Source organism: Tupaia chinensis, unplaced genomic scaffold, assembly GCF_000334495.1.
Source record: "Tupaia chinensis unplaced genomic scaffold, TupChi_1.0 Scaffold000710_1, whole genome shotgun sequence".
Lineage (NCBI taxonomy): Eukaryota > Metazoa > Chordata > Mammalia > Scandentia > Tupaiidae > Tupaia > Tupaia belangeri.
Window position 1 is genome coordinate 687,992 of NW_006160234.1, and position 18,432 is coordinate 706,423.

Sequence of the window (18,432 nt, forward strand, 5' to 3'; positions counted from 1 at the left end):
AGGTTTTTGCCTTAGGGCGCATGCACTTGCCAGAGAGAGCAAGAGAGCAAGAGAGTGAGAGAGAGAGAGCAATAGAGAGAGGGAAAATGAAACATCACTCCCTGGAGGGGATGGCCATTCCCCAATCCCTTCTCCTCCTCGGTTTTTGGGCACTTATGCACATACAACCAGTGTGATTTTCAAGCCACCAGGTCCAGGACTTGAACCATAGTCGGTCATGTGGGAGTCCAGAAACATAACCACTATGCCACCTGCTAGCCCCTACCTCATTTAATTCTTAAAAATCCAAAATCAGCATAACACTTGCTAATCCCACTGTAAGAATAAAAATAAATCTGAAAGTGATTAGTTTCAACCACCCAAAAGCAGCCATGAGTTACATCTCAACATTTCCTTCATACAGATTTCCAAAACATATTTAATCTTTTTACCTTCTATCTCTTGACTATTGCATCATCATCATATTCCATACTACTAAAACGTAAACATTTCAAGTACTGAATAACATTCAACAATAACCATTCCCCTTTTTTTGTGGGAGTCCAGATAGGGCACATGTGCTTGCCAGAGAGAGACAGAGTCAGAGAGAGAAAGTGAGAAATCATCCCTCCCAGGGGGTTGGCCATACTGCAATCCCTTCTCTTCCATTCTCCTCCTGGGATGTTGGACACGCACACACACGTGCCCAAACAAGAAATTTGTTTGCAAACTATCATAAATTATTATGGAACACAACCGTGCTTCATAGCAAAATCCTATCTTAAATAATAATTCTGGAACGTATGTGTCTGTCAAATTTTATTTCATTTCCAGATTGTATTAAGAGACTAATAAAAATGAAAGAAACATAGTTTAAAAATCTTGATCATGTATCACAAAAATTGTTCCAGAAACACTATGTCAATTTAAATTTCTATCACCAGTATGTATAACTAATTGTTTACTGTAATCTAGATATATTGAGCTATGTTTTAAGATGTAAAAAAGCAACAATGAATACTTATAGATACTCACTGCAGGATGTAAAATAGGTACTATTACAAATTCAGAAAATGAGGCACATAAAAGTTAAATGATTTGTTTCAAGATCATTCAAGAAATGATAGAACTAGAAGTCAAATTGAGGCAGTTTTTTTTTCCCTTTAGAATTCATGGGGGCAACTAGTAAACTAGACAATCTCTTGAAAACAGTATCCACCACCAAAGCCTTTAAAGCCCACCATCATCTGAAGGTTTTAATACAACTGCTTAAAAAATACATTTAAAAAGAAGGATAAAAGTAAACATCTATGATAATAAAAGCCAGAAATACATAAAGAAAATCGAGGAAGGTCAACTACTGTTACGTGAATGAAAATCAATCACAAAGTGCTAATGATAAACTCATGGAACAAATTTACCTTAACACCATCATAGAGGTTGGGACTACTTAAAAAAAAAAAATATATATATATATATAAACACAAAAAAGGGGAACTAAAACAATGCTACTTGAGCATTGTTTCTTATCTTAGTCATAAGGCATCAATAATGGCAAGCACTCTTTCAGCACTGCCAGAACTCAAAGAAAGTTTACAGAAATATTTTAATTTTAAAAGTAAAGTTTAAGAATCTCTTATTAAGACTATGATGCTCTGTGAGACTGACCCATGTAGGAAGATTCCAGCTCATGCCCCAAGACCTCTTTGTGTATGTCAAGCACATTAATGCCCATATGCCTACGATCTGGAGCTGGCTGAAGCCAGAAATGAATCCTGGTGTTAAAACCATGTTGAGCGTGCTCTCTCCCTGGCTGTCTATTTCTATCTTGCTAGATCATTGAAGAAATAAATATATAGCAACAACAAAAAGACAACTATGTAAACAATTCAAAAATAAAGTCAGTCCCTTAGTGTAGAGGTTGAACACAGTATATCAGGAGCTGGATCCCACATGGTTAATTATAGTTCGAATTCCAGCCCTGGCAGCTTGCGTGGCATGTTGGGGGTGTCCAGGGTCATGACAAGATAGAAACAGAAGGAATAATTGTGGCATAATTTTGCCCCAAAAGGGAAGTTTATTTTTTTTCCTCTCTCTGGAGAGCTCACATACCCTTTAGCAATTAAAGAAATAAAAATTAAGGAACCAGTAGTTGGTATAATGGCTATGTCGCTGGACTGCAAGTAGTTGACCACAGTTCAAGTCCCGGACCCGGTGGCTTAAACTCACATCGGGCGCGTGTGCATGTGGGCCCAAGATCACCAGAGGAGAATGAAGGGATTGCAGCGTGGCCATCCCTCCTGGGGGGTGATTTCTCACTTTCTGTCTTTCTGGCAAGCACAGGACTACTTAAAAAAAAATAAATATATATATATATATAAACACAAAAAAGGGGAACTAAAACAATGCTACTTGAGCATTGTTTCTTATCTTAGTCATAAGGCATCAATAATGGCAAGCACTCTTTCAGCACTGCCAGAACTCAAAGAAAGTTTACAGAAATATTTTAATTTTAAAAGTAAAGTTTAAGAATCTCTTATTAAGACTATGATGCTCTGTGAGACTGACCCATGTAGGAAGATTCCAGCTCATGCCCCAAGACCTCTTTGTGTATGTCAAGCACATTAATGCCCATATGCCTACGATCTGGAGCTGGCTGAAGCCAGAAATGAATCCTGGTGTTAAAACCATGTTGAGCGTGCTCTCTCCCTGGCTGTCTATTTCTATCTTGCTAGATCATTGAAGAAATAAATATATAGCAACAACAAAAAGACAACTATGTAAACAATTCAAAAATAAAGTCAGTCCCTTAGTGTAGAGGTTGAACACAGTATATCAGGAGCTGGATCCCACATGGTTAATTATAGTTCGAATTCCAGCCCTGGCAGCTTGCGTGGCATGTTGGGGGTGTCCAGGGTCATGACAAGATAGAAACAGAAGGAATAATTGTGGCATAATTTTGCCCCAAAAGGGAAGTTTATTTTTTTTCCTCTCTCTGGAGAGCTCACATACCCTTTAGCAATTAAAGAAATAAAAATTAAGGAACCAGTAGTTGGTATAATGGCTATGTCGCTGGACTGCAAGTAGTTGACCACAGTTCAAGTCCCGGACCCGGTGGCTTAAACTCACATCGGGCGCGTGTGCATGTGGGCCCAAGATCACCAGAGGAGAATGAAGGGATTGCAGCGTGGCCATCCCTCCTGGGGGGTGATTTCTCACTTTCTGTCTTTCTGGCAAGCACACATGCCTTATAGCAAAGACCTCTCAAAAATAAATAAATAAATAAATAAATAAAAAAGAAAGAGAAGAATTAAAATAAATGAATAGTCTTCTGTGGCTAATGAAACTCTTTGCAACTGGCCTCTTCTCTCTTAGAAAGTAAATAAGCATCTTCTATATGTCTTTAAAAAACAAGAGAGCGGGAACCAGCAGTTAGTGTAATGGCTATGTCGCTGGACTCCCACGCAGTCGACCGCGGTTCGCGTCCTGGACCCGGTGGCTTAAAACTCACGCCGGGCGCGTGTGCGTGCGTGCCCAAGATCCTGAGAGGAGAATGGAGGAGAAGGGATTGTGGCGTGACCATCCCCCCTGGAGGGTGATTTCTCACTTTCTGTCTCTATGTGTCTCTCTCTCTGTCTGGTGAGCGCACGTGCCCTATAGCGAAAACCTCACAAAAAGAAAAAAGAAAAAAGAAAAACAAAACAAGAGAGCTATTAACATTAGTTTTGGCATGAGTAGGTATCATTGGTACTCATTCATTTGACTTTCACCAATGCTTTGATAACTATATACTCAGGTATTAAACTCATTACTTAAATTTTGTTTTTTAGAAACTAATATAATTTAGCATAAATTATTTATAATTATTCCAAACAAAAGAATACACTGTTACACTCTTGGAAAAAGGTGATCTGAAGAAAAAAAAAAGTTGGAAAACTTAACATGTGTTAATTTTAAGAGTTACTACAAAAAGCAAAGCATTTACATATACAGTGAATACTACAAGTTAAAAATCCTTATCATGTTATACCAGCACCCCATAAATATACATATATTGAATAACTACTATTACTGGCAGACTCACTGATTATAAGACTTCATTCAACCCTACTTGAGAAGAAAACATACAATAAACAAGACAATCAATCAATCAATCAATAAATAAATAGAAATGAAGAAAAATAAGATAGTTTATCTAGGGGCAATGTAAGTAGATAGCAACACCAGCAGACTAAAAAGTACAAACATATGATGCAATATCTAGAGTAACCACTGAAAAACTATACCAAGAGATGCACTCAATACATTACAAATAAATCAAAATGGAATTTAGAAAATGCCAATAGCCAAAAATAAAGAAGCAGAGAAAAGAAACACAAAACAAATAATAATAAAGTGGTATGCTAAAGCCATAACATTTCATTAAATAATGGTCTAAACATTGAAAACACGTTGGGCATGAGGCAGAATGGTTTACAGCCTGACTATATGCTGTCTGTGAGAAATTCACCCCGAATATACAATTCAGTAATTAAGATAATAAGGACGCAAAGACTCAATGAGGATGCAGAAAATTCTCTATATATTTAACTATTTAACTATTCTGAATCTTACAATCACAGAAAACAAGCTTTTTTCAAGATCAAATATTTCAAAATGTAACCATCTACCAGTAGTAGAGCAAACATTACATCCAAAGAAATGAAATATAAAGTATTTTGTGATTACAATGTAATTACAACAGAAATCACTTACAAAAAAGACAAGAAAATCTTCATCTGCACCTAAGTTATTTCTAAATAACCTGCAAGTCTAAGAAAAACACTGTAATAAAAATTAGAAATTATTTTCTTTTCTTTACAGGGTACGTGTATGTGTCCAAAATCCCAAGAGGAGAATGGAGGAAAAGGGATTGTGGCATGGCTAACCCTGGGGTTGGGGGTGCTTTCTCACTTTTCCCACAAGGGAAATCCCATTCTCCTCTTGGGATTTTGGGCACGCATGCACACATGCCCGGTATGTTTTCAAGTCGCTAGGTCTGAGACTTGAACTATGCACTGGCGATGTGGGATCCAGCTGCCTTAACCACCAAGACATTTGCTGTCTCCAAAATTAGAAACTATTTTGAACTAAATATTAAACAAAATCCGATATAAAAATCATAAGACACAGCTCAAATGAATTGATTAACTAACCTGTTGCCTAAAATGAGTGTATTAGAAAAAACCAGTCTGCATAATTTTATGCACATATATGTCAACAAATTAGAAAAGAACAAAAAATAAAAATGAATAATATACATAGATGGAATAAAGAACATAAATAAAACACAAAATAAACAGAATTTAAAAACCCAAAATTGGTTCTTAGATTAAACTCATAAAACTGATATATCCTTGGCAAAAACTGATCAAGAACAAGAGAGAAAAAGGAATGGCAAAGTAAGTAAGTAGTGTCAGGAATGAAAAATAAGACATCACTCAAGGGGCCGGCAAGTGGTGTGGTGGTTAAGGGGGCTAGACTGTTTGCAGTTGGAGTCCTGGACCTGGTGGCTTGCTTTCTCACTTTCTCCCTCTCTTTCTCTCTCTGTCCCTTTCTGGTCAAATGAAAACAAATAGATAAATAAAGTTAAATAAAATAATTCTTAAAAAAAAAAAGGACATCACTCAAAACCCTGGGGATACCAATAACTTAAGACTTTATTAAGTCTAATCTATGTCAATAAACTTGAAAAATTAGGTGAAACAGACCACTCCTAGGAAAAGTATAACATACTGAAAGTAACACGTAAAAAAAAAAAATCTGAATAAGCATAAGTTCAAGTAACTAAGTCAATAATTTAAAACTTCCTGCAAACAAATTACAAGGCCAGATGGCAACAGCAGAAAGACCTCTAAATATTTAACAAAAATACCTTTCCTAGACTATACAAATTCTTTCAGAAAACAGAAAACGAAGGTCTACTTCCAAACAAATTTGATAAAGCTAAGGTAAAGAATCTTATACTCTCAACTCATGAAAATAGATATATAAATCCTAAACAAGAAATTAGCAAATCAAACCATACAGAAGAAGATACATATAATGATCAAGTTTGGTTTACAGCAAGGATTCAAGCAGCAAGACTACCTCTTTCCTCAACTGCAGAGTGAGATGAGGTTTCCTTAAATGAACAATGTCCGGTGACTAAACTAAAATATCCCTGGACTGATTAGGATGTTTAGTCCCGTAAATGCAAAGTTGATGACTTTCTGATCTTAGCCAATGTAATTAATTATCCACATGAATGGAATAAAAAGAAAAATCATATGATTGTCTCTGATGCATAAAAATTCTGAATACTCAACTCCATTCACAAAGAAAAAAGTCCTCTCATCCATCTGGGAATAGAAATGTACTTCCTTGAATGATAAAAAAGTGCCTACAAAAAAACCTACAAAAAGCATCATACCTAATGGTGACACGTCGAATGCTTTCACTCTGAGATCAGCATCAAGACTAGGATGCCCCGTTATCACCACTTCTATTCATCACTGAACCGGATGTCCTAGCCAGTGGAGTAAGACAAGAAAAATAAATGAAAGCTATAAGGTTCATAAAGAAAGAAACTAAACCATCATTTACAGATTATGTTGTGACCACAGAAAACATAGAAGAATCTTTAAGTAAATTAGAATGAATTAATAAGAGGTTAACAAGGTTGCTAGATATAAAAAAGAAAATCCGTATGTTAAAATAAACTGTGTTTCTGCATACCAGCAAAAATAAGAAATTGAAATTAATATCATAGGCATCATTTACAATAGCATAAAAATGTTGGGACCAACAGCTGGCGTAATGACTATGTTGCTGGACTCCCATGTAGTCGATCGCAGTTCAAGTCCTAGACCTGGTGTCCTAAACTCACACTGTGTGCATGTGCGTGTATGCCCACAATCCCAAGAGAAGAATGGAAGAGAAGGGACTACAGTGTGGCCATCCCCCCTGGGGGGTGATTTCAAGCTTTCTGTCTCTCTCTGTCTTTCTGGTGAGTGCACGCACCCTATAGCAAAAAGAACTCTCTTAAAAAAAAAAAAGAAAAAGAAAGAAAGAAAAATGTCTAAATCTAAAATAATGATGTACAAAGATGATACCTTGGAGAAATATCAAAATTTTAAAGGATATGTTTAAAGATCTCAATATAGAGAGAAATACCATGTTCATGGATTAGAAGACTCAATATTGTAAAGATACAGTTTACTAAATCTATAGTCAAAATAATCCTAATTAAAATCACAGCAGGTTTACACAGAAATTCAGACCCACAAACAGAGAAACTTCCTTGAAGAAGAACAGTAACTTATTTGAAAGCACCAGCAAATAATAAAAAGTGATACTGCCAAAATAACAATAGACCAGTGGAACAGAAAAGAAAGCTTAAAAACAGACCTACACATCTACAGACACATGAAATATGACAAAGTTGAAGCTTCAGAACAAAAGGAAAGAATGGACGTTTTAATAAAGACTGTTTGTATAACTGGATATCCACAGAAAAGATCCTTGTACTTCACATTTCACTATAGAGTACAGATTAAAATGTAAAAGACAGGACCAGTCCCATACACCAGTGGTTAAGGGAGCTGACAAGATCCCACATGGCTGACCGCAATTCAAGTTCCAGCACCAGCTTGAAAATACATGCCAGGCACATGCGTGTGTGTATGTGTATATGTGTGTGTGTGTACATGCTCCAAATGATGAAAGGATTGAGAAATGGAGAATCAATGGGGGAGGGGACTTCCTCACTTCCTCTTTCTCTCTTTTGAGTATACACACACACTCTTAACAATTAAAAAAAAAATGTGAAAGAAAAGAGACTAAAGGTACAAATAAAGGACAGCATAGAAAAATGCTATGACCACAAGATTTCTTCACCTGACACAGAAGGCACTTATTGTAAAAGAAAAGAATTTTGACTATTAGAGTCAGAAACTCCTGTCACTAAATACAACCTTAAGACAAAGAAAACAGCAGTTCAACTGAAAAGATATTTGTGATAGATCTGACAGAGAATTTAAATGTAGGCTATATATAAACATTGTAACATTAAAAAAATAAAAGGTAAAAAGTCTTAAGAAAATAGTACTTTGGAAACATACAACCACCAAACGCCTACAGAGTACTAGGATACTTAACCTCATTGGTTGTCAGGGAAATGCAAATAAAACCACGATGAGAAAAAAGCACTGTAAAATTAGGTAAACTGGAACAAGTCGATTTAAATCACCTATAAGCAAGAATACAGTATAATAGGAAGGCTCACACAATGAATATAAAAAGAATAACTAATATCTAGTACAACTTGCTTAGAAAAACATTCTAGCAGGCCATCAGTGGTACAATGGTAAAGGTAGTTAGATCCCACATGGCTGACTCCATGATTTGAGTTTCATACCCAGTGGCTTGACACATGTTGGGCACATAAGTGTGCATGCCCAAAATCCTGAAAGAATAATGGAGGAGAAAGGACTGTAACATAGCTATCACCCCTGGAGAGTGTTTTCTCACTTTCTCTCTCTCTCTCTTTCTCTCTCTCTCTCTCTCTGCATCTCTCTGGTGAGCACAGAGACCCCTGCAGCAATTTTTTTTTTAAGAAAAAAAAAGCATCCTAGCATCATTTATTAAATTTAAAAATCTACAAAAAGAGCTTCAAAACATTTGTGAAAAAATCCTATTATGTTTTAATTCTATTTTTGTATGAACATTTTGAAGTCCCTTACTATATGTAGTATAGGACTCACCAATTCTGCTTCTAAATACATCCCATATAGGTATGTTACACATGTAGGACGGTATACTGTTTATGAGTAGCTTAAAAGTAAAAACTCATATGTCCATCAACAACAAATATTAGGTATATTTTTTAATGAAATACTACAGAACAACAAAAATAAAACTACAGTCATATACAACCATATAAGTGAATGAATCTTAACAATGAGTCAAAGAAGATAGGAAGAAAGATTACAAACTGCACAAGCACATTTAAATAAAGCTTAAAAACAGAGAGATCTATAAATACTTAGGCAATAAAACATTATAGAAAGGCAAAAATACTACCACAAATATCAGGATATTGGTTACATGACTGTTACTAATACCAAGATACTGGTTAAGGAGAAGGCTATTATCTGAAAAGGAAACTTTTAGGACCCTTTGGATCTTAGCAATAAACTATTGCACTCAAGATGTTGATTATATGGATGATCACTCTACTATAATTCTTTAAACTGTACATTTGATTCATGTACTTTATTTTATTTCATATAGAAATAGCTTAAAATTAAGTTAATCAAAACTCTAAACAGGAAATTGAGATTCAACAAAACTGTTTTATCACAGTACATTAAACAGGTACGAAAAATGTCCAAAAAACAAAGTCCTTTTGTTCAACCAGTCCATGAAGGAAGATAAACATGTTCATTTAAATAAACGTAATTATTAAATGCTATGGTAAGCGATATGCCTCCGAAGATCCCTACCTCTTAGTATCCCCACCCTTGTATAATTCTTTCTGAGTATGAACTGAACTAATGACTAGCTTCTAAAAGTGGTCAGCAGAGGGGCCATCAGGTGGTGTGGTGATTAAGGTACTGGAGTCCAACATGACCAACTACAGTTTGAGTCTTGGACCTGGCGGCTTGTCTTCTTTCTTTCCCTCTCTCTCTGTCTCTCTCTCTCTGGTCAAATTTTTAAAAAGTCTGAGTGTGTGTATATGTGTGTGTGTGTGTGTGTGTGTGTGTGTGTGTGTGTAAACTTTCAAGACTAAGCTACAAAAAGTATGTGATTTCTGTCTCCAAAACCCTCTCTGACTTGCTCATTCGTTCCCTCTGAGGGGATGCCAGCTGCCATGTAATGAGCTAGCCTATGGGGAAGCCCATGTTGAACAAAAAAACTGATATATCCTTTCAAGGCCAGTGAGCAAAGGTAAAAAGTGAAAAACTTGAGATAACTGTGCCCTGGCCAACACCCTGAATGTGGTTTGGTGAGCAACTCAGAGCCATGAACTAACATACTCTGCATCAAGGTTTCAGACCTGGGATATTAATGTTTGATGTTTGAAGCCATCAAGTTTGAGGCTGATTTGTTACAAAAAAATAGATATCTAGTACAAATGCCTAATATATACCTTATACCTCCTATTCTCTAAGTATTCTAAAGAGAATCAGTAAGAAAATATAAGTCAAAACTGAAAATTAAATGTAGGATTCTAAAAGCACTAAATTGCTAGCCAGGTTTATGTTAAATTTGAAAATATTTCATATTTTTGATTGGTACTTATCAACGTCTAAACGAACACTCATCAAAATCTCAATTAAAAGTTATGAGTGAAATCATAAAGATCACATTCAAAATGTGAATGTTAATCTTAGGAAAACAAATTTAAAAGCAGCAATCTGCCACCTGGTCAATCTGTATCTTATTTGAAAAAGTTCAAGTATAAGCTACACTACAAGAGAAAAGACCTTTAACAACTATAGTCATTTAGTAGATTAAACATGAAAATATTCTTCACAGTTTATGCAAGAACTAGACCCACTTCATTCTGTCTACATTGAAATATGAGATATTAATCAACTACATTTTCTAGACTAAAGTTTATTATGAGCACAAATTGCTACAGTACCCAACTATGATCATGGTGAAATTTACAAAATTTAATCAAAGTAACAGGTAAATCTTTAGTTTGTTAACTCAGCTCTGCAAAGTCATTTTTGTAATTAAAATTGAAATATTCAAAGTCATTTAATCATACTTTAAAAATAAGAAAGCCAAAGTGTATCAATGACAATATAATCACTGCATACTACTGGCACCGAGAGCCAAAAGTACTTGGAGCTAGTATGTTTCTTTGTTAAACTGTCAACTATAAAAAAAGACAATTCTTGTGACTAGCAGATGGCGTAATGGTTATGTAGTTGGACTCCCACATAGTCAACCACTGGGTTCAAGTCCCAGACCCAGAGACTTAAAATTCAGGCTGGGTGCGTGTGTGCGCCCAAAATCCTGAGAAGAGACTAAAGGAGAAGGGATTGTGGCATGGTCATCACCCATAGAGGGTGATTTATTGATTTCTGTCTTTCTGTCTCTGGTGAGCTCATGTACTCATGTGCTCTATAGCAAAAATTTCTCTAAAAAATTTTTAAAAATAAAAATAAGAAAAGGACAATTCTTCGGCCAGCCAGGTGATGTGACAGATAAGGTGGCTGGATCACACCTGGTGAACTGCACAGACCCGACACCTTGAGAAACATGCTGGTGTGTATTTGTCTATGCTCAAATCCCGAGAGGAGAAGGTATTTCAGTATAGCCAATCTCCCTGGGGTGGGAAGCGAGAGAGGAAGAACCAATCAAAAGGATTTAATAGTTTCAACCTAAAGTTGAGCTGAAAACTTCTGTAATACAATTCACACAGAAGTTAAATAACAAAAACATAAAAAGGCTATACTCTACCTATGCAATCAAAGGCAGCACGACAGAAGGTGTTATTGGAAGCCACCAACTACCAGATCAAAGAGAGAACAAATTAGGATAAAATTTTTTTCTCAATTTTAACAGCGTTAACTGTTAAAAAAAAAAAAAATTCCATTGATTGCTCCCATTTCTGTGCATATTATGAAAGCTTTTCTTCTAAACTTTCTTTCCAACTGTGTTTGTATAGGAAACAGCCTTGGAGGATAGAAATACTGACTTGGTCCAGGGCAGAGGGCAAATCTGTTTTCTAGCAAATATAATGAAAAGAGTGTCTTCCTATAGAACAAAAGATTGGATAGGTTTCCTAACGGTGCTCAAACTTCCTTGGCTATAACACAAATTCACTGGGTGTACAGTGCTCATCAGGGCACACATGGTTCCTGGTGTAATTGGGGCTAGGTAGTGCAAATATGTAGCCAATGGAATGAGATACACCGTGAGTAATAAAACTTTATCTTCACAAATCACAGGTCTTCTGCCAGCACCTATGTTACTGTAACAGACTAACTTCTTAGCTTGCTGGTAATGGTAAAAACTTCAGAACCTACAAAATTTCTCACAATTATTAAGCTGTATCCTTTTCATGTGGGACAATTTTAAGTCTAACCATCGTAGGCCTCTTAAGAAGCAACGTTAAGTTGAAAAACCTCAGGGGTTAATGAAGATCTTTAAGTATTCTGGAATACAAATAATAACTGGCTATTTCATTTCACTCACAGGTATCCTTATGGTTGGAAGATTCACTTTCATGATTCATTTACTCATTCATTACAAGGTACTTTCCTAAATGTGCTGAATCTCATTCTCAATGAGTTCAAAGTCAGAGACAAAAAGAAACATGAAAAATAATTGCAATATGATTTCACACATTCTATCTAAAAGAAACGTTACGTGGACCAGCTTCATAGCCTAGTAGTTAAGAGAACCAGGTCGGCTACAACCATTTGAATCCCAACCCCCAAAAGTTTGAAAAACATGATGGGTATGTGTGCGTTCTTGCCCAAAATGAAAACAGGATAAAAAAAAATGGAGAAAAGACTGTGGTGTCACCATGCCCCATCTGAGCACGCATTATCCTTGTCCCTTTTTCTGTCTTTTTCTGGCTAGTGCATATATCCTCTGATAAAAAAAAAAAAAAAAAAAAAAAGAGAGAGAGAGAGAAGAAAAGATAAGTAAAAAAATAAGAAATTCAGTTTCCCAGAGAATGTTCTAAAGCAAAAAAAGTGTTGAGACTGTACATGTCATATTAGTAATTTTATTTCCACATACTATAAAATTTTTGGCACTGCTCAATGTGTTCTAAGGGCCAAGTGCTTCAACAACACTGAGGCTTGCTGGAAATGCAGATTATTAACATAAGTTCTTAATCAGAAATTACAATTTACCAAGATCTTCAGGTGAATCTTATGTATATTGAAGTTTAAGAAGCAACAGACCTCTGAACAATGAATGCCTGGATATTATCTTCCTCCCCTCAACAACAACAACAACAAAACGAGATACAAGTATCTTAAATTTATAATAATGTTCCTGTTAATAGCTGGTTGTTGTTGTTGTTGTTGTTTTAATTTGCCAGAGGGTACATGCACTCACCAGAAAGAGACAGAGAGAGGGAAAGAGAGATAGCACCTCTTATAGAATGATCACACCAGAATCTCTTCCCCATTTCTCTCTCCTTTAGGAATTTTAGGCATGCACATACACACACCTTGTGTGTTTTTCAAGCCTCCAGGTCCGGCACTCAAACCATAGAGTTGGCCTTGTGGCATCTAGTTCACAGAACCACTAGGCCACAGGCTGGCCTTCTGTTAATAGAATACTAAAGTTACAATTGTTAACTTAGCAAAAGTTACGGGTAATAAAAATATACTTACAAACCATGCAAAGACTATTCAGCTATCAAAGGTAGCATAATCCAGTAAAATCTAATCTGAACATCAGAAAAAGTTAAAAACAGGACATAATGAATAATCAAAACAGGGAAAAATATGCTAAGAAAAAGTAAAAATATCTGATCTCAGGGCCAGCAGGTGCCATACTGGTTAAGGCGCTGGACTCCCACATGTGGATTGTGGTTAAAGTCCCAGAGCTGGCAGCTTGAAACATGCTGGGTGAGTGTGTATATATTCCCTAAATCCCAAGTGGGATGGAGAAGGTACTGCAATGTGGCCATCCCCCCTGGGATATGATTTCTTGCTTTCTGTCTCTCTGTCTCTCTCTCTCCATCAAGCGCAAGCATCCTAAAGCAAGTATCTCTCAAAAAATTAATTAAATTTAAAAAATAAAAGGCAATTTGCTCAAATGCCAGTACAAACCTGTATATCACATAACAGTCAGATAATATCAGAGATTTGAGAGAAGGGAAACAAAAATCAGTTTTCTATTTGATTTCCCCATATTTTGTACATGAGTGAAATGAGTGATGAATTTTATAATGCTAGATTGGGATATTCTTGCAATAAAAGTGTGAATACAAAATTATCTTTTAACTACCTTGTATGATTAAATTTTCCAAGCTCCAAATAGATAGCTTATGTTTTTACTTGTTTTTCCTCACATGCATTTTTTTTACCAGAAGAAAAACAATAACGCTACTTAAGAAGACTTCATTATCTAAATTTGTCTAACTTTTCCTTTCATAGTGAAGAGTAGGCTATAATTTAATAATTCTCTTTTTTATTCTTAACAGTTTTGAGGTATGTCATTGTAGTCAATTTTATCAAAACTAGGGACTAACATAATGGGTATGTTGCTAGACCCCCACATAGTTGACCACAGTTCAAGTCTTGATCTAGTGACTTCAAACTCACACCAGACGTGTGTGTGTGAGCCCAAAATCTCAAGAAGAAATGGAGAATGGACTGCAGCGTGCCCATTCCCCTAGAGGGATGATTTCTCACTTTCTTTCCTTCTGTCTCGCTGGCAAGCACACGAGCCCTACAGCAAAAATCTCTCCACAAAAAAGAAAAGAGAAGAGAAGAGAAGAAAAGAGAAGAGAAGAGAGAAAAGAAAAGAAAAGAAAAAAAAAGAAAAGGAAAACTTTTCAGCCCCCCCAAAAAGGAAATTAAAATAACAAAGTTAAAATAACAAAGCTTATGAAAACCTCCTAAAAACCCCAATGTTTTAAATATTTAAATGAATTTTTTAGCCTTAAATGCTTTCACAAAGTGGGAACATTCAACAACAGTAAATGAAACATCATGTAAAACACATGAAATAATATACCTCTCTCTTATTTCTTCTTGCAACCTTGAGAAATTCCATTAGGATCTGTAGTTGGGCTGCATGTGATTCCTACAATAAAAAATTATAATTGTTCTTTTAAAAAAATAAAATGCTGAGTTCAAGGTTTTCTTTAACACCAAGGTATAGCAAATAAGCATCCAATAAGTTAGTCTATTGCTTCTATTAATTGATTTTCCCATTTGCTAGTTGGTATTTTTAAAAGCAAGCAATTTTTCATGCTAATTTCAAGAAAAAGTTCTCCAAAATTACATCTCTCATCTACCATACTGAAAAAAATCTATGTATGGAGGACAGCGATTCTGTTATGTAACACCTAATGTTCTCTAGACCAACTAAACCAAATTAAAACATCAAGACAAAAATCACAGTAGAATTAACTCAGTTTCTAGATATCAAATTCAATTTCCCCATAGGAACTTCACGTGCAGCAGTAAGGGTCCTAAATTCATACCTTTCTTCATACATTTAAGAGATAAATTTACACCTTTTACAAGTCAAATTTACTATTTCTAGGCATTATCTACTCACACAGATGTGAGAATTAATATATCTGTAGATTTCAGTGATAATTAGACATCTGATTAAAAAAAATAATGCAATCAAGTGGGTAAGTATCCCAAACCATTAACTGAATCAAAGGTGAACAGATGAATATTATGCTCCCTGACATTTTCTTGGTTTCAAAACATAAAAATATAAGTAATATATCTTTTATTGTTAAAATTCACAAGAATAATCAAGGAATTCCAGAAAAATCTGATAGGTATATATACAAAAATCTATCAAAAGTTGAATTAACACTAAATGATAGCTCATGAGCAAACATGATACTAATTTTCCTCACATGTTTGAAAAGGAGAATTAAAAAGCCCAGTGCAACAATCCCAAAACAAATAAAAAGATTAATAATTTAACTTTCATTTACCTAACCATGTAACACTTGTTAAGGTAGACAGGTCAGATTTCAGAAATAATGATTCTGTTAATCTAGAAAAAGTTCCAGGAATCTGTGTTCAACAAGTTCCCAAATAATAAAAATAAGCCTATCAAAATTGGAAAAAAATCAATAAGCTACAACATACTACACAGAAGCACAACCACTTCACATCCATTTCCAGAGTCTATCCCTCTGGAGAGAGGGAAAAGATCTTTGCATTTTAAAGGATAAGAGGCAAAATGGATCAAAGGAATTATTAAGTTGAGATAAATGAGGAGAGATAAAGTCAAATATGAACTAACAATGAGTAGAATATTCCAACTGACAAACACAATGAAGGAATTTGCAGGTAGTCTGTGGTTAGTTAAGGCACTGGATAGCCGATCGAGGTTAGAGTGGCTTAACCCGACTGGGGTTCAATCTAGACCCGTGGCTTGAAAATCATGCCAGGTGTGTGTGCATGTACCCAAAATCCCAAGAGGAGAACAAAAGAGAACATGTGCCCATCACTCCTAGGGCGTGATTTCTCATTGTCTGTCTCTTATTGGTGAGCATACATGCCCTATGGCAAAAAACCTAAAAAGGGAAGGAAAAAAAAAATGGAGGCAAGTAACAGTGCACAAATATGGCACAATGCTCTGTGATGCTGAGGCCACATTAGAAGGTCCTGTGCATGCAGGACTTGCAAGACCAGCTTATGATCCCAGCTGGCTGGGGAAGAATCGTGGCATTAGACCCTGTTTTAGAGTGCCCTTCCCCATTCCTGTTTCCTTTCTCATGAACAAGCATAAGAAATCATTTTTAAAAGGGCATAATATGCCATACAATCAAATAAATTTGTAAAACATGGTATCATACATATGGAAAATGTTTCTTGCTTAACAAATCAGCTTTAACTAGACCTTAAACCTATTCCTGAGAAGTTAAATGTCACAATAGAACAAATTCATAAGGGTTCTGTGTCCCAACATGACAAAGCATACACAATCTTCAGCATCTTTCTTAAAACTTCTATGATCATCTATAACTGTCTACACATTATTTCTCTAAAGAGCAAAGGCTACATCTTCATACAGAAACAAATACTTACTGTCAAGATAGCTAATAAGTAAAGGCAATGTACACACCTACCTTAAAAACAGTTAAGTGTGAATAATTCACTTCTAGAACATGTAAACAGGATAAGAACAAAATGATTTGTGAAAAGGAGGGAGAATGCCTCCCAAAGCCTCAGGTTTAAAGGGGAAATAGGACCAACTCTATAGTAGGAATTATGCACATAGCACCTTTTTCTGCAGTTTAAACTTCATTAAAAACTTTAAAAAAAGAGACCAGCAGTTAGCGTAATGGCTATGTCGCTGGACTCCCATGTAGTCGACCACGGTTCGAGTCCTGGACCTGGTGGCTTAAAACTCACGCCGGGCGCATGTGCATGCATGCCCAAGATCCCGAGAGTAGAATGGCGGAGAAGGGACTGTGGCGTGGCCATCAACCCTGGGGGGTGATTTCTCACTTTCTGTCTCTCTGTCTGTCTGTCTGGTGAGCACACGTGCCCTATGGCAAAAACCTCTTCAAAAAAAAAAAAACTTTAAAAAAAGATTAATAGCAAGTTTGTGCAACTAATTTTACATGGGAATATAAAAAAAGAAATTAAAAAAAAAAGATAGAGGAAGAATAAAAGAATGCATTAAAAAAAAAAAAAAAAAAGGGAAGAATAGGGCCAGCAGGTGGCATGGAGGTTAAGGAGGCAGGATCTCACAGGCCGATAGTGAGGTCTGAGTTCCAGACCCAGCAGCTTGAAAATCACACCAGTGCATGTTCACGTGTGCCCAAAATTCCAGGAGACTGAAGGAGAAAGGGTTGAAGCATGGCATGACCCTGGGGAATGAGTTATCTCATTCTCTCGCTCCAGCGAACACACAAACTCTAGAGAAATTAAAAAAAAAAAAAAAAAAAGGAAAAGGGAAAGTAAAAAGACCCTACAGCTTGGTAGTTAAGGGAAGCTAGATTCCATATGGCTGACCACAGATTCAAATACCAAGCAGCTTGAAACACATGTCAGACATGTGTGCATGCACGTGCAAGATCCCAACAGGATAGAGAAGGGATTGAAATACAACCACATCTCATCAAGATGTGCATTCTCCATTTCCCTCTCACTCTGGGGATTGCACAATCCCTCTGACAGCTTAAAAAAAATTGGGAAGAGTATAACTAGTCATATCAAAATAATATTAAGCTACATAATGTTGTGTTAGAACAGTCTCAGAAATTCAACATTAATGTAATCCTTCAAAATCATTAAACTCATTACCAAAAGTACAAGCGGTACCCTAAATAATTCATATATTTGTACAAACTCCTAGAAAAGATATAGGAATCACTTAGTCAAATTCTCTCACTTTCAGATAAGGAAACTCACCTTAAAAAAAAGAACAAGGGACCAGCAGATGGGGTAATGGCTACGTCACTGAACTCCCATGTAGTTGACCATGGTTTGATCCCAGACCCAACGACTTAAAATTCATGCTGGATAAGTGGGCGTGCATGCTTAAGATTCCGAGAAGGAAAATGGAGGAAAGGAGATAGTGGCATGGTCATCCCGCCTGGGGGTCGGGGGTGATGTCTCGCTTTTTGTCTCTCTGGCAAGCACCTGCACTCTAAAATAAAAAACTCTCCCTTAAAAAAAAAAAAAAAAAGCAGGGACCAGCAGGGGGGGAAATGGCTATGTCCACGGACCCCAATATAGTTTC

At 36.1% G+C, this 18,432-nt stretch overlaps 1 protein-coding gene across 1 annotated transcript in view; it reads right to left on the reverse strand.

Moving 5' to 3' along the window:
* Positions 1 to 18,432, reverse strand: part of COP1 (COP1 E3 ubiquitin ligase) — a 250,489-nt gene that overhangs the window by 173,345 nt on the left and 58,712 nt on the right. The window contains 1 exon segment of the mRNA XM_027776743.1: positions 14,722 to 14,790. Within this exon segment, the coding sequence (XP_027632544.1) occupies positions 14,722 to 14,790 (69 nt within the window).